We start from the raw sequence: 26007 nt of genomic DNA, 5'->3' as shown, positions 1-26007 counted from the left end.
GCTGGACTTATGAGCCTGTTTGCACATTGGACTCACTGAATTCTTATGCAACAATGTTAATGTGTTTCTCTTTTTGTCATTCCAGGAGTTCTCTTTCGATGTTTGATGATTGCACTTGTTTTGTTTGTGGTACAACCTCGTTGCTATGTTGCACCTGACACCTTCCTATGTATATAGTTTAGCCTCATGTACATGTTGTAGATACTGCACACTCATATTCAGCTGCACTCAGCACACACCAATATTTATTACCATATAGGCACATATTCTTGTGAAAAGGGGGGATGTCATGATATTCATATAAACATATCATGGTGCAAACACACACACACTGATGGACAGGTCGACGGACCAATCAACACACACGCAACATCACAGCCAATCACCAGTGAGAGCACATGCACTATAAAATGGGGAACACCACAGTTCCCGCTCATTCCAGCAGGAGATAGCTCAGGGCACAGAGCTCACAGCGTGCCACTCAGACATACACCATGTGCTGAGTGCCTCTCTAAGATAGTGCAAGGGCTGGGTCCACAGGTTAACTGGTAAAGTACGAACCACAGCCAGAAGTATACAGTAGATGTTATCAAGAATAATAAAACAGAGTTGTACCATCTACAACCGTGTTGGTTTGTTTGTATAGCGGAACACCCAACACGACAAATGCGACATGTAACAGAGTGTGTGCTATAACTTGAAAGACTTATGTCGACAGTGGAGGGCAGTGTGTTTGTAACAGTATTATAACAGAACTTTGTGATCAAATTAGAAAAATTGCTGCAGATTATATATATATTTTGCTCTGTAAACATAATAATTTAACGGAGTTTGACCCTCTATATAAATGTTTCCATTTCAGCTTGAAATTCACAATTCAACCAGGGAAGGAAGGTATTGTCGATTTCACCTCAGGCCATGAATCACAGGTTTTCAAAGGCAAGAATGGTCATCTGATGGTGGTAAGAAATTTCTATCCGTATTATTGGTATAATGGATTAGGTTGAAATCTCATTGTTGAGAGAGTGAGTTCCAGGAATTCACCAAAGCTTCCGAGGCAGTAGCTTCCAAACCCATGACCACCACCATCTAGAAGGACAAACGGAGCAGACACATGGGAACCCCACCACCTGGAGATGCCCTTCCAAGTCACTCATCATCCTGATTTGGAATTAGGGCGGCACAGAAGCACAGTGGTTAGCACTGTTGCTTCACGACTCCAGGGTCCCAGGTTCGATTCCCGGCTTGGGTCACTGTCTGTGCGGAGTCTGCACGTTCTCCCTGTGTCTGCGTGGGTTTCCTCCGGGTGCTCCGGTTTCCTCCCACAGTCCAAAGATGTTCAGGTTAGGTGGATTGGCCATGATAAGTTGCCCTTAGTGTCCAGAAACGGGTTAGGGTGGAGGTGTGGGCTTAAGTAGGGTGCTCTTTCCAAGAGCTGGTACAGACTTGGTGGGCCGAATGGCGTCCTTCTGCACTGTAAATTCTTTGGATTCTATGAATCTCCTTCACTGTTTCCTGTCAAAATCCTGGAACTCCCTCCCTAACAGCACAATGAGTGTACCTACACCTCAGGGACTGCAGCGGTTCAAGGAGGCAGCTCACCACCACCTTCTCGAGTGCAACTAGGGCTGTGCAGTGAATGCAGGCCTAGCCAGCGCAACCACATACCTTAAAGGAAATCACCATGTTTTGGGCAATTTGCTGTGTGAATCTCACAATTTCACCACATTACTAATCCCCGAACCAGTGAGGCCCTGAGCAGATCTAAGAGACTGCTGGTCCCTAAACAGAACTTAGGGCCGAGATTCTCCGACCCCCCCACCGGGTCGGAGAATCGCCGGGGGCTGGCATGAATCCCGCGCCCCCCGGTTGCCGAATTCTTCGGCACCGGATATTCGGCGGGGGCGGGAATCGCACACCGCCGGTCGGCGGCCCCCACCCCCCGCCGATTCTCTGGCCCGCGATGGGCCCTAACCCCTCAAGGTGAGGGCTTCGCCCCTAAAGCTGCGGAGAAATCCGCACCTTTGGGGCGGCCCGACGCCGGAGTAGTTCCCACCACTCCATCCCGCCGGGACCCCCCGCCCCGCCGGGTAGGGGAGAATTCCGGCCTAGATTCCCAGAACTGCGAATTCCCATCATTTCCCATCTCTGCAAGGGAATAATATCCTACCGGTTAGTTAATAAGCAGAAACACACAGATCAATGATCTGAATGTTATTGAATGTTCATTCCGGCAGAGCTGTTATAACAAGTATTCTCTCTTTTTACTTTCACAGATGACCCCAAGAGTAAAGTCTCGATGACCTTCCATTATTATCCATCTGTTTTTGTTTATAAATTTCATGGGAAGTAGCAATTTTCTACAAGTTCCAAAGGTATTCATTGTATTACCACGTTACCCACTCAATGACATGTCACATGTTGTCCTTCCATACAGTGTATGTTTGGGGCAATGGGCCTGTCCAATAATGTCTCCTTGTACAAGCCATTTCAGTGTCTGCAAGTCACAAACAGCCAGATGCAGAAGAGGTTTGATTCAATGGGCGGATCTTGGTGTGGCCAGTGAGAGAACCAGGAAGTCACACATCCGACCCTCGTCCTGTCCTGTTAGTTGATCTCAGCCAATGTGGCAATGCCGGCGCTCCAATTGATTCAACACCCCTGAGCTAGGACGAGAGGAATCAGCAAGGTTTCCTGCTCATGATCCCCGTGTAGTGACACCTGCAGGGAATACTCTCCCTTATGTAGCAGCTCCTCATATTGTCCCGTACAATGTCTCACTCACCATCCTCGCCGGGGTACAGTGGCTACCCATCGCCATCTGAGATTCAAAATCTTCCTTTAAATTCTTCCACAGCCTCTCCTCAGTAAAGCCCTGCGACCTCCTCCAGGCCCAGACCAAGCCCGTTAGCCTCAAAGCATCGCACCAAAGGTGGTGTGCAAGGGAACCAGTTGAAAATGGTCCTTTTGTGCCATCAGGACATGACAGAGAGAGAACATCAGCCAGGCCCCAATAGTCAGTGCGCTAATCCCGAAAAGGGCAAAGGTCAGCCAGAGGGGAGGGCCCCACCTGATCCAGGTTGGATGTGGGAAGGTGGGGGAGGAGCTGGGAGGTGGCTGATGGAAGGCAGCAGTGGACAGTTGTAATGTGAAGCCGGGAGAATCACTTTGCTCTTCCTGGTTCCACATACAGGCGATTTTATTAAAAATCAATTGCTTGATTGAATTCTTTGAGGAGGTAACTGAGTGTGTAGATGAAGGTAGAGCAGTTGATGTCGTATACATGGATTTTAGTAAGGCGTTTGATAAGGTTCCCCATGGCTGGCTCATGAAGAAAGTAAGGAGGTGTGGGATAGAGGGAAATTTGGCCAATTGGATAAGTAACTGGCTATCATAGAAGACAGAGGGTGGTGGTGGATGGAAACTTTTCAGACCGGAGACCAGTTACCACCGGAGTACCACAGGGATCGGTGCTGGGTCCTCCGCTATTTGTGATTTTTATCAATGACTTGGAGGGGGCTGAAGGGTGGGTCAGTAAATTTGCTGATGACACCAAGATTGTTGGAGTAGTGGATGAGGTGGAGGGCTGTTGTAGGCTGCAAAGAGACATTGATAGGATGCAGAGCTGGGCCGAAAAATGGCAGATGGAGATTAACCCTGATAAGTGCGAGGTGATTCATTTTGGTAGGAAAAAATTGAATGTGGATTACAGGGTCAACGGCAGTGTTCTGAGGAATGGGGTGGAACAGAGAGATCTTGGGGTTCATATCCGCAGATCTCTGACGGTTGCCATTCAAGTGGATAGAGCCGTGAAGAAGGCCTATAGTGTGTTTGCGTTTATTAACAGGGGGCTTGAGTTTAAGAGCCGTGGGGTTATGCTGCAACTGTACATGATCCTGGTGAGACCACACTTGGAATATTGTGTGCAGTTCTGGTCACCTCACTATAGGAAGGATGTGGAAGCATTGAAAAGGGTGCAAAGGAGATTTACCAGGATGCTGCCTGGTTTGGAGGGTAGGTCTTATGAGGAAAGATTGAGGGAGCTAGGGCTTTTCTCTTTGGAGTGGAGGAGGATGAGAGGCGACTTAATAGAGTTTTATAAGATGATGAGGGGGGTAGATAGAGTGGACGTTCAAAGACTATTTCCTCGGGTGGATGTAGCTGCTACAAGGGGGCATAACTATAAGGTTCAGGGTGGGAGATATAGGAGGGATGTCCGAGGTAGGTTCTTTACTCAGGGAGTGGTTAGGGTGTGGAATGGTCTGCCTGCTGTGATAGTGGAGTCGGACATTTTAGGAACTTTCAAGCGGTTATTGGATAGGCACATGGAGCACACCAGAATGACAGGGAGTGGGATAGCTTGATCTTGGTTTTGGACAAAGCTCGGCACAACATCGAGGGCCGAAGGGCCTGTTCTGTGCTGTACTGTTCTATGTGCCTTTCTTTGCTGGCAAACTCAGTTTAATTTGACTACTTTTTACCTGAGAAAACTCCCCGGTCTATAATCAGCTGGAACCAATTACCCTTCGGTGGTCGGAATTGGGTGATCGGCCTTCAATTTGCACATCCGATGGCTTAATGGCTACAGGGCGCCTTAAGCAACATGGTGTGCGGCGGGCGGGTAGTTGGTGCAGAACGAGCAAGCACATTGCCCATCATATCGAACACTGCACGCCCACTTTAACCCCTGAAAATTGATGCCACGCGATAATTGACTTTGCGAGCATTAGGAAAAGGAGGCCATTTGACCCCTCAACTCTCTGGTCCTATGTTCTTCGGACTCGGGCCTCTTGCTCTCCCCCTTCCATCGCAAGGCCTTCAACCACCTTGGTTAGAATCTCTGGGAAAGCTCTTTCCCTTTGGCTTCTCCTGTAAAAAGCCCCAGCAAAACTCCTCTCATCATCCGCTTTCCCCATATGGCTGTCAGGTTTCCCTACGCAGATCTTTGATGTCCTTTGGATCCTTCTTTGCGTTCAAAGTAAAATATGAATAAATGTAAACTGCTGTCTCCCTCTGTGGTCTACCTCGCTGTTTAACAGTTTAAAATGGAAATGAATCACCGTTGCTACTTAAATTAAGTTGTACTTGTGATATGGGCTTTACCGAGAATCACAGCTTGCAGAATAACATCACTTCTGGAAAACAGCCCACCAGTGAAGGTGGGAGGCATGACGAGTGGGAACTAATTTGTGTCATCTTTAATCTGTGAAAACGTGACAAAAATAGAATTAAAATATCTATATATATTATCCACAGAAGCACGGCATAGTATTGTATACACCGTAAAAATGTGTGTACATAATATGAAAATAAAAGCGCTATTTTGCTTTCTAGAATGATCTTTATTATTTTTAGTATTTACCAGCTTATTTACATTTGAAAATATTATTCAAAAATAATTAGTGTTCGGTTCCTTACCTGAGGTGCTTTTGCTTAACAGGGGTTCGGAATGCACTAACCAGGGATTTTTTTTCTTATCATCCATGGGATGTGGGAGTTGCTGATAAGACCAGTTTAATTAACTGAATTTATAAGCTGTTGGGATGTCTCAGGATTATCATTCCAGGCCTCCAGACAGCCCAGTTTGCCTTTTGAAATGATGGTTTGTGCCGTGGTGCTGGACTCTGTGTTAAGTGTGACCTGGTGTGGCTCAGGAGGAGCCCCACTCTGACGCGGCAGTCTCTGCCTTATTTGCCGCAGAGGAAGGCACTGGGCTAAGGTGCGCAGTTCACTGCTTCTGTTGTCTCTGGGCCCCTCTTCTCAGTCCGGCTGATATTTTCCATTTCTGCTCACCTCTTCCGAGCCCTTCCAAATGGCCAGCCTTCAGAGGTCACGGCCGTCGTAACTGTTTCCCAGTTGTCAGTGTCAACGTGCGTCACACTGTCCAGTTGCATAACCACTAACACAAAAGCATAATACTGCCAGTACTGGAAATCTGACATAAAAACGGAGGCTTCTTGAAAAACTCAGCAGGGGAGGCAACGAGAAAATCAAGAGTTACAATTTCAGGTTGCTGACCTTGGCCGAGATTCTCCGACCCCCCGCCGGGTCGGAGAATCGCCGGGGGCTGACGTGAATCCCGCCCCCGCCAGTTGCCGAATTCTCTGGCACCGGAGATTCGGCGGGGGCGGGAATCGTGCCGCGCCGGTTGGCGGGCCCCCCCTCCCGCGATTCTCTGGCCCGGATGGGCCGAAGTCCCGCTGCTAGAATGCCTGTCCCGCCGGCGTGGATTAAACCACCTCTCTTACCGGCGGGACAAGGCGGTCCTGGGGGGGGGGGGGAGCGGGGCGATCTGGCCCCGGGGTGTGCCCCCACGGTGGCCAGGCCCGCGATCAGGGCCCACCAATCCGCGGGCGGGCCTGTGCCGTGGGGGCACTCTTTCCTTCCGCCTTCGCCATGGTCTCCACCATGGCGGAGGCGGAAAAGACTCCCTGCACAGCGCATGCGCGGGGATGCTGTGAGCGGCCGTTAACGCCCCCGCGCATGCGCCGCCCGGAGATGTCCTTTCCGCGCCAGCTGGCGGGGCACCAAAGGCCTTTTCCGCCAGCTGGCGGGGCGTAAATCAGTCCGGCGCGGGCCTAGCCCCTCAAGGTTAGGGCTCGGCCCCCCAAGATGCGAAGGATTCCGCACCTTTGGGGCCGCGCGATGCCGGACTGATTAGCGCCGTTTTTGGCGCTGGTCGGCATACATCGCCCCGATACTGGAGAATTGTGCCCCTTATAACAGAACTGGACATCAAAATGTAACCGCTCTGCTCCCATAGCCCAGTGGCCATCGTTCAACCCACCGGGTTTGTGTCGTTAAGGAGGTCAACATTTAAGAATAGCTTGTTTAAGGAAAGGAGAATTGAGCGCTGTGTAAAAGGAGTGGGACACAGGAAATTAGCATTCCTGCTCCTGTGGCAATCAGGAAGACAACAACATGCATGGCACTGTTGAGCTGAATGGTCAGTTCCGTGCTGTAATCGCAAGGTACCTGCTGGAGGAATGGGCTGCTTTGTACAAAACTGGACTAACAATCTTTATGGGAAAAGAGTTGTGGAATATAACCCCTAAATTGTCACCAAAGCTCCCGGGGTCCATCTGTAGAAGCCAAGTGGATTCATTCTGTCTCTAGGCAACTGTCTGGAATAAACCACTATCGCTGAAGGAGGAGGTAGCTATCAGCAGGAGACATTGAAAGCAGATCGATAAAGCTCCACACGTTTAAAAACAAATGCTAGCCTTGCCAGTGACACACATGAAAGATTTGAAATAACCAGTTACACTGAAACTTGCAGTTAGATGTCTGGCAGATAAAGAAAACCATCGGCGCACCTCCAAACTCAGTGTCTCGGTTTTGATTTGTTTGAAAGAAGCTACAAGCTATTGATGTTTGCCACGGAAGACTTGAAGTGCCATTGTTTATTCAGCCCAGTTTTGCTTTGGCTTGTTACACCAGGTAGACAGGAACGTCCTCCACTTGTTGCATTGGGTTGAATTTAAGACCAGAAGTGAAACCTGGTCTCTTGTCAAAGGCATTGGGAGTTCTTCCTCTCCTGTAATGTCACAAACTCTGCTGATTGCAGCCTACTCTTTTATACGTGGGTTTATGGGAGACAGCGACTGAATCAATTGAGCTCTTCAATCCGGTTCGAGATTTGCTCCAGCTCTAGTCATATGGAATTGGAGTGGGACCCAAAATAGTTGAAGTTGGAGTAACAATGCAGTATCAGATCGGCAACCTCATTCCGAGCTTTGTGTAGAAAATGAGAAAAGGTCACACGTGGTAGGCATGCTGTTGAGAGTTCAAAGTTAGGGCCCATTGCAGATGATCAAAACTATAACAGACTGCTGAATATGCAATGCCACATTAAAAATGCACACTTAAATGGAATACTAAGGTGTGTCACCATTGACAAGCCTAGACTCCATAATAGACAGAGTCCTAGCTGAAATGAGTTAGGGTAATTTCATTCCAGCTGCTCACACTCTGAACCCTATAAAGATGCATTTTGAGTCGTCATTAATGAACAAGTGATCCTAAAGAGCAGCATGTTTGCAGCTAATTCTCAAAGGGTGGCACAGTGGTTAGCAACTGATTCACAGCGCCAGGGACCCGGGTTCGATTCCCGGTTTGGGTCACTGTCTGTGCAGAATCTGCACTTTCTCTCCATGTCTGCATGGGTTTTGTTCAGGTGCTCAGGTTTCCTCCCACAAGTTCCGAAAGACATGCTTGTTTGGTGAATTGGACATTCTGAATTCTCCCTCAGTGTACCCAAACAGGCGCCGGAGTGTGGAGATCAGGGTATTTTTAGTAACTTCATTGCAGTGCTAATGTAAGCCTATTTGTTTCACTAATAAATATTATTAATACCTCTGTCTAGAACTGCTCCCCCCTGGGTGATTCCCCGAGTCCTGATTGATCACCCTTACTCTGCTGTGTTGCCCTTGAAGGGACAATCACAACAAACCCAGATTTAGCCCAGCACTCATCTATAAGGTGACTGTTGGAAAGTAACAAATAAAAGTCAGACTGATGTCCTCTGGAGCAGTCATTTTCAAAGTCAGGGTTGTGATCCATGGGTGGGTTGCAGGCGGGTATCGGAAGGGCAGTGGTTGCGGCATTCCTGATCGTAGGAAGTGGCCAACGGCCACAACGGGCAGTTCAGAAAACAGTCCACGACCGGCTTTCAGCATGCCGGCCATCCCACACATGCGTGCCCCCTCAGCAGTGCGCAGGCCCAGATCCCAGCGAGGCAGAATGCCCCCTCCCGATGTCAGCCCGCTAACCCGGGAGCAATTCTTTTTTGGCATCCTCTCTCCAGAAGTGGCAGCAGAAAGCTGACGTCACGTGCTCTGTGCACGAGAGAGATTCCTCCATTTTGTAGCTGCCAGCAGTGCTGGTTGAGCTCCAGAGCCTCTGGTGAACAACTCATGTAGAAGCTGCAAACAGGAACAAAGCAGCATAAAGATGATTACCTGAGGTATGGGTTTATTCGTTATGCCAATGCAAATCAGGATGCAAAGTCTGTGTGTTATATGTAGGGAAGTGCGAGCAAATGAAAGATTAAACCCCTCAAATGTCAAAGGCATTTCAAGACCAAGCCTGGTGAATTTGAGAACCTCTTAATTTTTTTCAACGGATGCAGTGAGATCTGAATAATAACCTTTTATTGTCACAAGTACGAATTTACTGTGAAAAGCCCCAAGTCGCCATATTGCGACACCTGTTCGGGTAAGCTGGTACGGGAATTGAGCCCGTGCTGTTGGCCTTGTTCGGCATCACAAACCAGCTGTCTAGCCCCCCCGAGCTAAACCAGCAATCATCTTAAATCATCAGCTGAAGTCCTTATCAGAAATGTAACATTGATGGGCAGCACAGTGGTGCAGTGGTTAGCACTGCTGCTTCATACCAGGTTCGATTCCGGCACACTGTCCGGGTGGCGTTTGCACATTCTCCCCATGTTTGCGTGGGTTTCGCCTCCACAGCGCCAGGGTCCCAGGTTCAATTCCTGGCTTGGATCACTGTCTATGCGGAGTCTACACGTTCTCCGTGTCTGCGTGGGTTCCCTCCAGATGCTCCGGTTTCCTCCCAGTCCAAAGATGTGTAGGTTAAGTGGATTGGCTATGCTAAATTGCCCTCAAGTGTCCAAAAAAGGTTAGGTGGGATACAGGGATAGGGCAGAGGTGTGGGCTTGGGTAGGGTGCTCTTTCCAAAGGGCCAGTGCAGACTCGATGGACCAAATAGCCTCCTTCTGCACTGTAAATTCTATGTGCAGGGTAGGTGGATTGGCCACGCTAAATTGGCCCGCAAGTGGAAAAAAAGCTAATTGGCTATTCTAAATTTAAAAAAAAAAGAAATGTAACATTGACTAACAAAGCAATTGAGATTGTGAGGACCAAGCAGGCTCACCTGTTTACAGGTAAGCAAAAATTGTGGATTGTGAAGTAGACAGAAGGATGGTTGGTTGGTTAAAAATGAGTCCCGGGCCATAAAAGTTTGAAAAACACGGTTCTAGAATGCCTGTTGTTTGCAATTGGGCTCATCTATAATTGCGGGGAGTGTTAATCAACCCAAGATGGTATAGTTGCTGGAGCAGGATAGAGGAGTGATCTTGGGAGTGTTTGACTATTCCATTCTTCAGCCAGCTCACCATTACCATGAGCTACTCACCAAGATAAAAGCCACAACCCAATCCGCATGCTCAGAAGATGCCCCCAGGTGTGAACTGCAAATGTGTAATTCACATCACATTTTAATCCCCCCCAAAATATTTCACATGGGAATCTTTATTACATTGTTTTAATTACAGCTTTAATTTAGCACATATGAATTAAGAAGACTATTGAACTATGTCCTCTTCCACTACACCCAGCCCAATACTCACTTTGAATTCTGCTAATTCTCCAATATGTCAAAACTAGATGCTGGCATGTTAGTTCACTTGGAGTCAGGATTGCGGTGATAAAATGTATTCTTTTTTTAAAAACATGCATGTAGGGGGTAGTCTGGAGCTGTGGAGTGACATTAGAGACTCCATCACATGGCTCACAAGTCTATCCTAATCGTACCTCCTGCACAGGGCATGTTGGAAGGGTCTGAGGTCCATAACCTGTTTGGCTGCATTACAAACACACCTTCCTTGACCACCAAGTCCGAGGGAAGGACTCAAGCCCAGATCAGCTGGCTCAGAAGCAGGGACACTACCCACCATATCTCATCGCTGTACCGAGTTTGGGGGGGGGGGGGGGGAAAGAGAGATAAAATCTAGGTGAACACACGTGACACAGCAAAAGCAAGAGGAATCAAGGAGCATCAGTAGTAACACAGAAGCCCGACGGGCCACAGGTTGCCCACTACTGCTCCAGAGTGGTGCTCACAAACTATTTTGACCATTGATTTCCATCCAGTGGTTTTTCCTACCGGTATGGCTGAAGCGATCCACACACAAAGCAAGTACTCACAACACTGGCTGAGAGCCGTGCGCTCCCTCCCTCTGTGTCCAAAGTGTAAATATTTATTTTGTTTTTACCATTGGAAGTTTATAACAGTTCTATTAATATATAAGTGATTAAGCATTTTCAAAAGTCATCATGAAATATTCAGTGTGCATGTAATTTAATATTATTCAAAGATCATGGTTAGCGAACAACCCAGATTTTAATCTTGGGGTCCAGAGATGGAGGCTCACTCACTAAATTGTCCATCACTGTTCCGGACTGTCAGGTTGCGTTTAGACTTCTCCTTAAACTAAACAAACACTTCAGTGCACGGTGTAAGGATGACAGTGGTGCTGTTATTTTAGTGGAGACACTAAACCTGAAACAAAAGAGAAAATGCTGGAAATCTCAGCAGGTCTGGCAGCATCTGTTGGGAGAGAAAAGAGCTAACATTTTGAGTCCAATGACTCTTTGTCAAAGCTAACAGAGAATGTTGGGAATATTTATACTGTGGAGGGAGAATGAAAGATGAGTCATAGCCACAGAAACCCAGGGAAACGGGGTGCTAATGGCCACAGAAACCAAGGGAAAAGAGTGCTAATGGCAGTCCCCAGAGAGAACAAAAGATGCGAGAGGCCAAACAGCAGAGAAACGATTAGAGGCTAAACTGTGTCAGATGGAGATGTGGGGGAGGGGAAGGGTGGATAAGATTGGGGGAGGGGTGAAATATATATTCAAGAAAGAAATGATGAGACAGTTGAAATGAAATGGGATGAAAACAAATGCGTCTAGGTGGGGTAGAGCTATTCATCTGAAGTTGTTGAATTTGATGTTGAGACCGGGAGGCTGTAGCGTGCCTAACCTGAAGTTGTGTTGCTGTACAGGTGCACATAACTGTCTGAATTATTCTTCAACCAAAATGTCTGAACTGGACAAGTGTCTCGGTGGTGTTTGTACGATTTTGCTTTGTCTAAAAGAGGAATCACTGCCTCTTCAAAAGAGTATTTCATAGATCATAGAATTTACAGTGCAGAAGGAGGCCATTCGGCCCATCGTGTCTGCACCGGCTCTTGGAAAGAGCACCCTACCCAAGGTCAACACCTCCACCCTATCCCCATAACCCAGTAACCCCACCCAACACCAAGGGCAATTTTGGACACTAAGGGCAATTTATCATGGCCAATCCACCTAACCTGCACATCTTTGGACTGTGGGAGGAAACCGGAGCACCCGGAGAAAACCCACGCACACACGGGGAGGATGTGCAGACACCGCACAGACAGTGACCCAAGCCGGAATCGAACCTGGGACCCTGGAGCTGTGAAGCAATTGTGCTATCCACAATGCTACCGTGCTGCCCATTTGGCTGGAACACAGCCAAAAGGGACACGGAGGGGGGCTTTTCAAATGCAAATTTTCTTTCTTCTTCAAGTCAAGAATGCTTCATCTTCAAAGTGTTTGGTGATGAATGAACTCAGCAATAAGAAATAAAAGCTTTTATTTAACTATATTCACAAGCCAATGCTGAAGCATTTTACAGTCAAAGCGTTAACAAATGAAAGAAACAGACATATTTACAATAAAATTACATTTTCAAAGCTTTTTAGTCATGGACTAAATTCAGCCATTTCAGTGGAGACTCTGTAGTTAAAGGATATTTTACCTTCACCAAGATACTCAGGGCCACTGGAACAAAGCATCTCAACCTGATCGGTTGTGCTGCCCCCCAGGGTTAAATAAGTGTAACCAAATTTCAAAACATGTAACTATCTAGTGATAAGGTCCCATCAACCACAGTTAACGTGAAATCAGTTATTCTCTCCAAGTCTGGCTAATGATAAATGCTCATTAAACCTCAACACAATCCCACCCATGTACTCCCATCGCCTGACCGGGCTCACAACAACTTCCAATTGATTGGAGTCTTCCCGGATTTCTCCAGCAACGCGTTGGTCTTGGAGAAGTGCTTGCAGCCAAAGAAGCCTCGATGTGCAGAAAGCGGGGACGGGTGAACTGTCTGCAGGACATGGTGACGCTTCTGCAACATAGTGGCAATCCCAGTTAGAAAGAGAGCATATTACTTACATGTAGCACTGTGGGAGGGACTCCTCCACGTCATCGCAGCAATACGTCATCGCAGCAATACGTCCCTCACACAGAACAGTGTACACAACACAGGATCGTACGTGACAGATAAAGCAAACACCCAATATCTCCCATTGCCTAGACTGACCCGTCGTGGTTATCCAGTCTGACAGAGAATTAGCCTATTTGTCACATTAACAAACTCCAGTGACCAGAGACATACACGGAGACTGGCTGGAGTGTGACAACGCACAAGAACGGAAAACAAATTATCGCGTGACCAAAGGTATCTCACAACTCTCCCATTTCTCTGCAAAGTCAAACATTTTTGACCAACCCCTCCGGCGGTAAACTCAAGTGACTTTTACTGTAGTCACTCCTGTGTTAACTATGGGAGAGTAGAATCTTCACAGCTTTTTTTTTTGTTGTGACGGGGTGGTGGGGTGTTGAACAAGCGAAACTGGAGGCAATGATTGGAAAAGCTCCATGGGTACAACGTGCTAAACTATTCCACAATTATAATGGGTCTCCCATGTGACATTTACCGCTTGTGACGTCACGTTCAAAATGTCATCCCTCTACCTTTGCACACGTAAACAGAAGAATAAACTAGCAACAATTAAACCATTACAAAGGTGACCAGAACCAACAAAACTACCAGTCAGTGGCACTCTTTCTCCCTCAACTAGATATTGCAACGTCCCAGGAATCGCAATGATAACGGCATCAAACTTTGAACCAACATGCCTATGTAGACCCAAGAGATTCAATGCACCCATTACATGAGAAATTCAACCAAGGCATGTAACAGATTTGGTGGCACATTTCTCCCTCAGCTAATAGATTAAGTGCTCTTTCGGAAGGTCAGTACAGACTCGATGGGCCGAACGGCCTCTTCCTGCATTGTAAAGACTCTATGAGTAAACCATTTTTATTTAAAATCGCCCTTTATGGGGGAATGCTACACGTGGATAGGCTGTCACCTTTTGACGACATAACAGCGATGGCCATGAAGCACTTTGGGAAATCCCGGGGATGTGAAAGATCTACACAAATGCTAGCTCCTGTTCCTCTTTCAAACACCCCTCATGCGAGATTGCTTCACATCACACGCGGATGAAAAAAGTCTTGCCTAGGTTACAGCCTAGCCCGAAGGAAATAAGTTTGCAAAGACCTACCCTGTCGATCGCATTGCCTTTCCGCTGTGCGTACGCTCCCCACAGCATGAAGACCAAGCCATCCAGCTGGTTATTCAGACAAGACACCACCGCGTCGGTGAAATCTTCCCAACCCCGCTCTTTGTGAGAGTTTGCGTGATGTGATCGCACGGTGAGGACCGCATTCAGCAGCAGCACTCCTGTTTCAATTTGAAAATATAACACGTTAGGAAAGAGGTTTAGTTTAACCTGGCACACAGCAGGTCGATCTGGCACACAGCGAGTATATTGATCTGAAGTGCCCAGACCAAGGTACAATTTACTGCCAGAGATATTTGAAGGATCTACCCTTGCATTTCCCCCTGGTCATTGATCTTGGTCTCACTTCTCCCCACCCCCAAAATACATTTTATTCATTAAAGTACCATTTTGAACTGTTAAAGTGCAGAATAATGTACCTGGAGGGAGGCACCTCAATTACAGGAATATACATTATGTCAAATGCAGCCCGAGGGCTTTGACACGGGTTCTGGACCTTCAGTGTTCTATGATGGGAGAGCCAGACACATCGGTCTCTATCTCCTCAATGTTAAAAGGGGCGCCACAAGCACCAATTTTAACCTCGAGGATCAGTTTCAAGTCTAGTGTGCATCATCTCCACCCAGTAAACCTCACACAGTTCCCCCCCCATCGATACATTACCTTGTTTAGCCCACCCGGTCAGATCGCCATGCCCTGGGGGTTCAAATCCTTCGATGTCCGATTGGAGTTCCTTGTACATGTTTTCCAAACTGCGTGGAGACAAGACAGTTACTGGTGAGCTTGGGTAGATGGTTCAACTCACACCAACAGGAATGGCCAAATGATCCAGGTCTTCATTCCAACTCCTTCACGAACCACCAGGTCCACTCACTTTCTCCGAGAAGCCCTGGCCGACTTTAGCAGAGATTGGTGGACGGTGAAAACTCGGATCAAAGCTTGGGCCTTCCTGTTGGTTATTGCTTCGTTCCTTAAAGGATGGAACAGAGGGAGATCGGATTCTTCTTTTAAAAAACAAGACTTCTTATGCTTCACCGAAATGATCTTCATTTATCACAATTGTTTCAGTCCCGTTCTGATCTACTACCTACTTCAAGTAGAAATCCCCTCCTAGAAGACATTTATTTTAATACACGGGAATATGATATATTACTTCGGAGACATCCCATTCTCAAAATTGTGGTGCCTGATCGGAATAGAGCTGTAATAATCAAGACCATTTCAGTGAAGCTCGCCCGCATGCATTTAAAATAATTCTTTCAAATCCCAATCTCTCTCCCAGGATCAATCAGTAAGGATCAATCAGTAAGAAGTCTGACAACACCAGGTTAAAGTCCACCAGGTCGGTTACAAATCACTAGCTTTTGGAGCAGTGCTCTGAAAAATTAGTGATTTGAAACAGACCTGGTATTGTCAGACTTCTGACTACTATTACTACTACTACTAATAATAATAGCTTATTGTCACAAGTCGGCTTCAATTAAGTTACTGTGAAAAGCCCCTTCTTACTGAGCACTTCTTACTGTGCTCACCCCAGTCCAATGCTGGCACCTCCACATCAGGATCAATCAGATATGGAACAAACGGCCGCCCAAGCTTTTGATCCCAGTTTGCAGTCAGTCCATCTCAGCTCGGCTACAGAAGATCAGCCAACATTGTTCGTCCAGGTGGTTTTTTGCTAGAAAATCCATGTGTAAACCTCGACAGAAAGGAGGACAGGATCTGACTCATTAAAGTTTGCTCGTAACCAAATGACGCACCAAATAAATATTTACCAAGACGATTTGGGAAAACTTCACCCCTGGGTGAGAATCTCCAAGCGGCCATCTTCACAGGTCATGGTGCTCTTTCGCCTCACCCACCCCCCATGACCACCACATTCCCCCAGCCTTTAACAATCGCACCAAAAGAATGAAGATCATCATAATTAGAAGCACAGAAATAGTCAGCTTTCTAGAAGCTGTGCCAGTGCGGAGCGTCCTGGAGATAACACCAAACAGATTTTAAACCTTTAGAGACTTTGAATGTTAAAAAATGGCAGATTACATTATTTCCAAATTTCCCCTCATTACCAATGGGTGGTAAAACTTTAAAACCCAATTTATTGGCAGATTCAGACTACAGTAGTTGCAGATGACAGCGGTGCTCTGAACACCTCACCCAACTGACCACCCTTTGTGCAGTACACAGAACATAGTGCAGAAGGAGGCCTTTCGGCCCATCGAGTCTGCACCGAACCACTTCAGCCCTCACTACTATCCTATCCCCATAACCCAATAACCCCTCCTAAGTTTTTTGGCCACTAAGGGCAATTTATCAAGGCCAATCCACCTAACCTGCACGTCTTTGGACTGTGGGAGGAAACCGGAGCACCCGGAGGAAACCCACGCAGACACGGGGAGAACGTGCAGACTCCGCACAGACAGTGACCCAAGCTGGGAATCGAACCTGGGACCCTGGCGCTGTGAAGCCACAGTGATATCCACTTGTGCTACCCAAAAAGCAGGACAATTGCTATTGAACGTGGGCAACATAAGAACTAGGAGCAGGATCGAGCAATTCAGCCCCACGAGCCTGCTTCCACCATTCAATATCATGGCTGATCTCCTTTGGCCTCAACTCCACAACCCATAATTAATCGAAAATCTGTCCATCTCGGCCTTAAATTTATTCACTGTCCCAGCATCCACCGCACTGAGGTAGTGAATTCCGCAGATTCACAACCCATTGAGAGAAGTCATTTTTCCTCACCCGTTTTAAATCTGCTACTCCTTACCCTAAAACTATGACCTCTCGTTCTAGAATACCTCACAAGAGGAAGCATCCACTCTACGTCTGCTTTTGTCGATACCTTTTATCATCTTGTATACCTCAATTAGATCTCCTCTCATTCTTCTAAACTCGAGTATAGACCTAAATTGTTCAATCTCGAAGACAAACTCCTCATGCATGAACCTCCTCCAACACAACTACATCCCACCTCAAATAAGGGGATCAAAACTGTACACAGTACTCGTGTGGTCTCACCACTGCATTGTACAGTTGCAGCAACACTTCCTACTTTTATACTCTATTCCTTTAGCTATAAAGGCTAAAATTCCATTTGCACTCCTTATTACCTGCTATACCTATATGCTAGTTTTCTGCAATCCATTCATGAAGACACCCAGAGACCACTGCACCAAAATGCTCGAAAGTTTCTCTCCATTTAGACAATAAGTTGACTTTCCATTATTCTGACCAAAATGGATAACCTCACACTTATCCATGTTAAACTCCAGCTGCCACATTTTGGCCCACTCACCTATCTATATACATTGTAAATTTCTTATTTCCTCATAGCAACTTACGATGCCACCTATTTTAGTGTCATCTGAAAATGTGAATATAAAATGTGGGCATAGTACCATCTACCCCTCCATCCAAGTCATTAATATATACTGTAAATAGTTGGGGCCTGAGGATCGAACCCTGTGGCACCCCCACTAGCCACATCTTGCCAACCAGAAAAATACCCATTTATCCCGACTCTGCCATCTGCCAGTCTTCTATCCAAGCAAATAAATTACCCCAAATCCCATGTGATCTTGTTTATTAACCTTTTGTGCAGCACCCTAGAAAATGCCTTCTGGAGGGTCAGATATACCATCTACAGGATCTCCATTATCCACTTGGCTTATTACACCTTCGAAGAGCAAGGCAGGAAAGGGTACACGAGTGCATTCCCTACCAACATCCACCAAGGCACTACAGCAAGGTGTAGTTATGCTTCCCCAAATCGCCCGGCCCAGGGGGAAAAGACAAGTTACTTTCCCCCAAATCAGCAACTCAACCTAGGTCTGGAGAACACGTTACTGGCTGGGGGTGGTGGATATAAACTCTCTGCACAACTTCAAATAGGAGCTGGGCCAGGACCGAAACGGAAATCGCATCATAGAACAGGCGAGTGACTTCATTGAACACCCAGTCCATGAGAGCTACTGGACCAGTTTAGATTGTGTACGGTAGAAATGCAGAGTGACATTTCTCCAGTCAAGGGTCAGCCTATCCAAGAGATGACATTACTCGAGGAGGAGGAGAGTGTTTACACTCAATGATTCAGCTATCATGTGTGGGGCAGGCTGGATGGGGAGCTGGTCTTTTCTTCCCTGATAATTTTATACATACGTTCAGAAACTGAAGCTGGGACCTATTTGGTTTTACATCTTGAACATTAGTGGTCTGTTCGCCAAGAGGATTTGCTGGGTAAATCATCACCCCCTTCAAACTTCGAGAACAGTTGTACAAGTTACAGATGAAACTTAGTCAAAAGTTTGAACTCGAACACTGTAGATGAGACATACCTGGGTGGAGGCAGCACTGGCCGCTTTACGCTGAAGCAGAGTCCGTGAGCCTGCTTTGGTCCATGGTATGGATCCTGGCCAAGAATAACCACCTTCACCTAGACAAATACAAAGCTTCCTTTTACACTATTGTCTTCTGCTCCGAATAGTCCTTCCCCTCCCCAGGCATCAGCGTTTAACATTTCACACCAGATTGGTAGCTGAATTGATGACCCCAAATCGGAAATTTCTGCCCAAGCCCCCACATTACAGGATACACTCCCGTCAAAGGCAAGGTCTTGTGCCAGAGAAATGGAGTCACCCATTAACCCTAAGGTAGTGCAGATGTCTCACCTTCAGCAGAGGCAATTTTTAATGGCACGAAATGCAGAATGCAGTGGAACCAGGAATATAAAGTGAATTGGAAAAATGTTAGGGGCGCAGTCCCCAGAAGTACAATTAGAACTGGCTTTGAAAGTACACATGGTCAGTAAAAGGCCAAGTCTTCAGTTTTATAAATAAGGGCACTTTCTCTGTGTGTCTGCATGGGTTTCCTTCAGGAGTTACGGTTTCCTCCCACAGTCCAAAGATGTGCAGCTTAGGTGGATTAGCCATGCTAAATTGCCCTTCATGTCCGTAGATATACAGGTTAGGTTGCAGGGAAGGGTAGGGGAGTGGGCCCAGTAGGGCGCTCTTTCAGAGGTTGGTGCAGACTTGAAGGGATGAATGGCCTCCTTTTGCATTGCAGTGATTCTATAATGGCAATTATCTATACGCTAATACTTATACCAGAAAGCACTATGCCAAACTTGTAGTGTCTGATTACAGGAACGTATTAAAAGCAGAGGGAGAGTATATTGTGCATTCACCAGAGACAGGAAACAAATAGTTATGGAGGAGAGGCTCAAGATCATGGTATTTGCACAGGAAGAGAGTAGAATTTATGAAGATTGGTGGGGGGTTGGATAGAGTGAAGATACACAGACAGATTCCAGCCTCTGGTTGAGGGAGGCTGGGAAAAGAGGGTCATTTATGTAGGTTCATCCATTGCAAATTGACAATCCAGCATGGAATCGTTTTTGCTACAGGAATAGCAGAAGCAGGAACCACTATCCTTGAAAAAGGAACAGAGAGAAAAAAAATGATCAAGTGTTCAAATAGTGGAACGTACAGAGCTATTGTGAAGTCCAGCAGTGCCATTAAGTGTTGAATTTTCCGAAGAATTAATCAGCCAGGCAGTTTGTTCAGGAAACTTCCACAATGCTGCGCATTGCAGTACAGAGGTGTAAAACCCAGGAAGCCACCAGGCTCAGAGCCAGAGGGTTTTCTCACCCCAATTATTCCATCGTAACTACACTTCACAGAACTGGGTGCTATAACTGTCTCCCTCAAAGAGGCATTTGCTCCTGATCAATAGTTGGCGATTTCTGCTCGTGTGTACACGTGTCAAAGCTCACCATAGATCGGCTCCTGTTGGAAGGTGGGGGGGGGGGGGGTGGAGGTCCATTTTAAAGGCAAAAGTTCAAAGTCTGCAACAACGTGACATGACCCAGTTGATCGCTGACCCCCACTCTCCTTGTTAAACATGGCACTTTGACAAACCAGGACTGGTTTAGTCATGCCAGCAAACATGCACCCTACTACCTCGTCAAAATGTAAAAGGAAAACCAAGTAATTTGGAGAGTTCAATCCAGCAGACAGGTGAGAAAGCAAATGAAAAGCAGAGAAACTAGCAGAAAATTCTGCAGCTCAAATAGAAAAATAATTTTTGGGGATTGGGGGGGGGGGGGGGCGGTAGCTACACCAGTTTAGAAACAAATCTCTCTTTTCCCCCATTGTACATTTCCACAAATTCTTGTTTTTCTTCCTGATGGAACTTGATTTGATTTGAGTTTGTCGCATGTACCGGGGTACTGGGAAAAGTAAGGGATGTAGCTCAGTGGGCGCATGCTTTGCTTGTATCAGGCCTCGGGTTCAATCACCGGCATCTCCAGTGTTTTTCTATGAGTGCACAGTAGCACAGTGGTTAGCACTGTTGCTTCACAGCGGCAGGGTCCCAGGTTCGATTCCCGGCTTGGGTCACCGTGCAGACTCCGCACAGACATTCTCCGTGTCGAGGTAGCATGGGTTTCCTCCGGGTGCTCCGGTTTCCTCCCACAAATCCCGAAAGACGTGCTGGTTAGGCGAACCGGACATTCTGAATTCTCCCTCCGTGTACCCGAACAGGTGCCGGAATGTGGCGACTGGGGGCTTTTCACAGTAACTTCATTGCAGTGTTAATGTAAGCAGACTTGTGACAATAAAGATGATTAAAGATTATAATTATTAAATATTGTTCTGCGTATAGTCAGACTGATCGTTCCATACATGAAAAAACAATAGCAACACAAATATAGACATCGGGTGAAGCATACTTTGGGGTAATCAGAAGCCAGCTCTCAGATGGAAATGAGTGTACAAGACTGTCTCAACCTCATGTCACAGACGAGGGCAACTGGAAATGTCAGACTTTTGAGATATTAAACAGAGGCCCCAGTTCAGGCGAATGGAAGAATTGCACGCCCTCAACAGCGGTTAGTTTTCCCGATGGGCATCCAGGTCACCAATTTGTGGTTGGTGGGATCTTGCTGGGCGCATGTTGGTTGCCACTTTGATGCCACCTCACATAACCACTGACTATGAAACTTTTGTAGCGCGAAATGAAAGTTCTTTACATCAAAGCAAATATGCCACAGATGAGTTTAAGAGGTTAACCAGTCTTCCTTTCCAAACCTGCGTATGCCAATTTCCAAATAGACTAAGGAAGCCAACTAACTGAGGTGTAATCTTACTGAATAATCGAGCAGGCCTGATGGGTTGAATGGTCTATTCCTGATCCATAGAATCCATACAGTGCAGAGGAGGCCATTCAGCCCTTCGAGTCTGCACAGACTCTCCAAAAGAGCACCTACCTAGGCCCATTCCCCCGCCCTAGCCCCGTAACCCACCTAACCTACACATCTTTGCACTGTGGGACGAAACCCACAGGAACGGGGAGAACGTACAAACTCATGGAAACTGGAATTAATGCTAATGTGCGTATATTAGCTTTGCGCTGGGTGACCAATACTTAATGAGCTAACATAAGGGACACTTTGTGCGACTGGGGTTGGAGTGCTGATGACTACAACTCCCCCTGGTGGTCTACACCTAATGCACACACAAACAAACAAAGGCCAGAGATAAGCCTCAGCTCGGTTTCCCATAGGTTAACCTGGAAATAAGGAATTGAAGGCGCCCCTTAAGGGAACATAATAAAGGGGCAATCCTTTAAAAAACAGGACAGTTGGTCATCCTGACAATAAATTTTATTCCATCTCTCAAGTCCGTACATTAAAAAACAACATAGTTTCTCCCCCAAATCCCCCTTTGTTTCCACAGAATGGCACTGGTTTGAACACCAAGTCCCTGGAACGAACTTGAAGCAACAAGCTTTCAGCTCGCAGTGGAGCATGCTGCCATGACTGACGTCTAACTTTTCGCATCCTTCCTACTTCCGATTTGAATTTAATATTTGCTGCAAAAGAGTGGATTGGTCAAAAGCAAAGCATTTTCACCAAATGCAGAGCGTGCAATTCAAACGGACAAGCATGCAGTACTTACATCACGGATATTACACATCTCTGTCCATGCAAAGACTTCATGAGGTGGTGGGTAAACCATGTAGCGTTTCCTCTCCAATGCTACAAACCCCATCAGCTGCAAACAAAATGTAGATTTCAACACATGTCAGACAGATGTGAAGCAACAGACCCAGACCCTCTGTCACTCACTAGCCCACACCCCTTCAAGCTAAAAGCTGAATGGAGACTGTGTTGACCGACTTGGTTGTTATTTTCCCAAGTTTACAATACCGTCTCCCAAAAAATATAGAGTTGAGCCACACGAGACGACATCCCAACGCAGAGAGCAGACACAGGCATCAAGCAAGGAGGCAAAATTAACATTGTGCAGGGAGTAGGGAGAAGACAAACTAACTTCACAAAGACCATCCAGTGGCACAGCACCCTGGTTCGTCGACAGCCTACTATGCTGTCAGTTGGCAGCACTCTGGCCCGAGTCACAAGGATCTGAGATCAAGTCCCAGAGCATCAGGGCAGACACTCCAGTGCAGGACTAAGAGAACGCGGAATTGTCTGAGCAGCTGTCTTTCAGAGATGTTAAACCAAGGCTCCCCTGCCTGGGTGGGTGCAGAAGATCCCACGGCTCTATTTTGAAGAAGAGCAGAAGGGTGGTGTTACCCCAGAATCCTGGCCAACAGTCATCCCTCAATTAACATCACCAAAAAAACTGATCATCTGGTCATGATCACTGCTGTTTGTGGAGGTTGCTGAGCGCAGATTGGCTGCTGCATTTCTGGTGCTTCGGGACATACTTCATAAAGTATCTTATTGGCTGCAAAGCACTTCGAGACATCTGGTGGTCGTGAAACGCTTTCGAAATGCAAGCCTTTCTTTCTCATACAAGCTTATATCTTGTTATTGTTGCCTATCATGACTATAAGAACAGTGGGTTCTGAAATCCAACTGTCAAGTGAATTGCCACTAGAATCATGGCGAGATGGTGACAGTGGCATTGCCGCTGGACTAATAATCCAGAAGGCCCAGGTTAATAATCTTAGGACATGGGTTCAAATCCCAACCCAATCCCATCATTACAGCTGGCAGATTTAAAATTCAATTAATAAAGCTGGAATACAAAGCTAGTCTCAGTAATGGTGAACGTGAACCCATCTGATTCACTAATGTACTTTACAGAAGGAAATCCGCCACCCGTACCCAGACTGGCCTACATGTGACGCCAGACACAAAGTAACGTGGTTGACTCTTAACTACCCTGTAAAATGTTTCGCAAAGCCACTCAATTCAAGGGCAATTCGGAAATGGGTGACAAAGGCTGGCTCAGTACATCACATGAAAGAATAAAAAAGATTCAACCAGATTTCTAACTATATACCCAACAGGCTATTAAAAATTTATTCAAGTAACCCCACTGTAGAAAATACAAACAGCAAGGGCAGCAAGGTGGCGCAGTGGTTAGCACTGTTGTTTCAAGGCGCTGAGGAACCAAATTCGATCCTGGCCCCAGGTCACTGTCCGTGTGGCGTTTGTACATTCTCCTAGTGTGGGTCTCACCCCCACAAGCCAACAGGTGCAGGGTTGGTGAATTGGCCACGTTAAACTGCCCCTTAATTGGAAAAAAAAACAGGGACTCGTATTTTCATACAGCTACAATTCAGATCAGAGATGAAATTTAAATGATTCTAGAGGAATAGAAAGCTCAAAAGTAATGTAGATGCTGAAAATCTCAAATTAAAACAAAATGCTGAAAGGTCTGCGGAGAGATAAACAGAACTACGTTGGGAGTTGTTGAACTGTCATCAATGCAACAGGTATTAAACAGGTCTAGATTCTGGGAGAGGAACTTAGAACATACATTGCAGAAGGAGGCCATTCAGCCCATCAAGTCTGCACCAACCCACTAAACCCCCACTTCCACCCCATCACCCAATAACCCCATCTAACCTTTTTGGTCACTAAGGGTAATTTATCATGGCCAATCCATCTAACCCGCACATCTTTGGACTGTGGGAGGAAACCGGAGCACCCGGAGGAAACCCACGCAGACACAGGGAGAACGTGCAGACTCCGCACAGACAGTGCCCCACCCAGCGGGGAATCGAACCTGGGACTCTGGCGCTGTGAAGCCACAGTGCTAGCCACTTATACTGCCATGCTGCCCAAGGCCAGGGTGAAATATAAATCCACTGTCAGGACTGATGTGACAGTCTCCCTTACCTTGCTAAAGTATGGCTTGCTGAACTCCATCATCAGCTCCTTTTTCCAGCTCTCCCCGAAGCCCGGGGGCACATTGCGGGCAGCAAGTCTCTGCAAGGCTGCCTGCCTGTTCCTCTCCATGCGGGACACCTGCTCGGGGCTGAGCGGGGAGCTGGGTTTGAGCGGCGCCTCCTCTCCCTCCAGGCCAACTTTCAGCTTCTTCACGGGCGTCCTCATGCCGTCCGGCTCCTGGCCGCGGAGAGAGAAGCAACGGGTTAAAAGGAGCGGGAGCCAGGAGCGAAGGGTCGGCGGCATTGCCGCAGGTTTCTGTCCTCCTGCAACTCACCTGGGAGCAGAACCGCGGGAGAAATCCACAAACCCCGCCCCCTCGGGTCGCGACATTCCAAGCCCCGCCCCCTCGGGTCGCTACATTCCAATAAGCCTCGCCCTCTTACTTCCATTGGCTGCTTCCTCTTCTTTGGTGACTTTCCCGCCAACTCAAAAAGGAAGATATTATGAATGTGATGGATTTATGCGGAACTTTACGAAAAAAAGGCCCTCCCTAACATTTTTAAGATTAATAAAAATAGAACAAACTTAACATTTTGAAATTCGCAAAGGAAATGACTGCTTGTTAAATGAGGGGAAAAAAAACTTGTTCATAACCCATATCACAACATTAATTTAATCTGGGAAATGACTACTTGTTAAATGAGGAAAACAATAAATGTCTCTCTAACCGATATCACAACAATTAAATTAATCTTATAGGCAAAAAGATTTTTAATCGGAAATCTATTTGATCTGGAAATAGTATTTCTAGATTAAAAACATGCAGAAATCTTTATTTTCCACTATTAAACAAATTTGAGCATAATTTTGAGATGAAATCCATGTTGTGATGCATTTCAATGCACTATTATTTTTAACTTGTAAACAGCAGTGAGCCACCACTTCATTTTAGAACAAGTTACTCATTTTTCTCCGCACTAGATTAACTGACCACCAGCGAATTAAAACGGCGAGGATGTAGGTGACGGGGGAAAATCGTGTAAATGTATAATTTTTAAACAGAATCTAAAATGCTCAAACCACTCCCTCGAAAGAAACCTCTTCAAAAGACTGCAATTGTTAAACAGAACCTCACACTGCCTCAGAACAACGAAATATTCATTTAAAACATACTGAACCCCTTATTCAAAATGTGACTAAATTCACATTAATCCCGCACTTTTTACAAGAACACTTTTAGTTTTAACCTCTTGATTCTTTTCTTTCCCATTCTCGATTTCTTCGTCGGAAACTTCAGATAAAGTTCTTTTCTTGGTCGCAGGAGTGAAGTAAGATGCAATCGTCTTCTGCCCGATCATTTTAAAGAGCGGTTTCCCTCCAAGTGAATTAATATTTTCAGAGTTTTGAAAGGATGCAGCAAAGACACACACACACGCTGGTCTAACTGGCAGCCCTCCCCACTCGACCAACGTGGTTTCTTTCGCGCCAGATCCCGATCGAGGGGCGGAACCAAAAAGTTTTTCTGACCCAAAACTTTCAGCAGAACTTCCCCACCCCCGGAAAGACTGCTGAAGGAAAGTTGCAGAGGGGAAAGTACAACTCGGAAAGCAAACACCGTGAAGCAACCCTACAGAAATAGCAAGCCACTTAATTA

General features: G+C 46.5%; 2 protein-coding genes across 3 annotated transcripts in view; one reads left to right on the top strand and one right to left on the bottom strand.

Moving 5' to 3' along the window:
* Positions 1–5259, top strand: part of myo1ha (myosin IHa) — a 153696-nt gene extending 148437 nt beyond the window's left edge. For both annotated transcript variants that reach the window (XM_072478208.1, XM_072478122.1), the window contains exons 31-32: positions 863–962; positions 2277–5259. In XM_072478208.1, the coding sequence (XP_072334309.1) occupies positions 863–962; positions 2277–2303 (127 nt within the window). In that variant the 3' untranslated portion in view covers positions 2304–5259. The remainder of the gene's footprint in view (positions 1–862; positions 963–2276) is intronic.
* A 7144-nt stretch (positions 5260–12403) lies between these two features.
* unga (uracil DNA glycosylase a) lies at positions 12404–25853 on the bottom strand. The gene is made up of 7 exons (XM_072477767.1): positions 25601–25853; positions 24363–24590; positions 22168–22263; positions 18547–18644; positions 14867–14955; positions 14186–14364; positions 12404–12960 (listed from the first exon to the last, which is right to left on the bottom strand). Exons 1-7 carry the CDS (start codon positions 25709–25711, stop codon positions 12820–12822), a joined length of 942 nt encoding a protein of 313 aa, XP_072333868.1. The 5' UTR covers positions 25712–25853; the 3' UTR covers positions 12404–12819.
* Positions 25854–26007: the final 154 nt, after the last annotated feature.

The sequence above is a fragment of the Scyliorhinus torazame genome, chromosome 1 (assembly GCF_047496885.1).
Source record: "Scyliorhinus torazame isolate Kashiwa2021f chromosome 1, sScyTor2.1, whole genome shotgun sequence".
NCBI classification, from domain to species: Eukaryota; Metazoa; Chordata; class Chondrichthyes; order Carcharhiniformes; family Scyliorhinidae; genus Scyliorhinus; species Scyliorhinus torazame.
The sequence above is the reverse complement of the archived record's forward strand: the minus strand, read 5'-3'. Positions and strand labels throughout refer to the sequence as shown.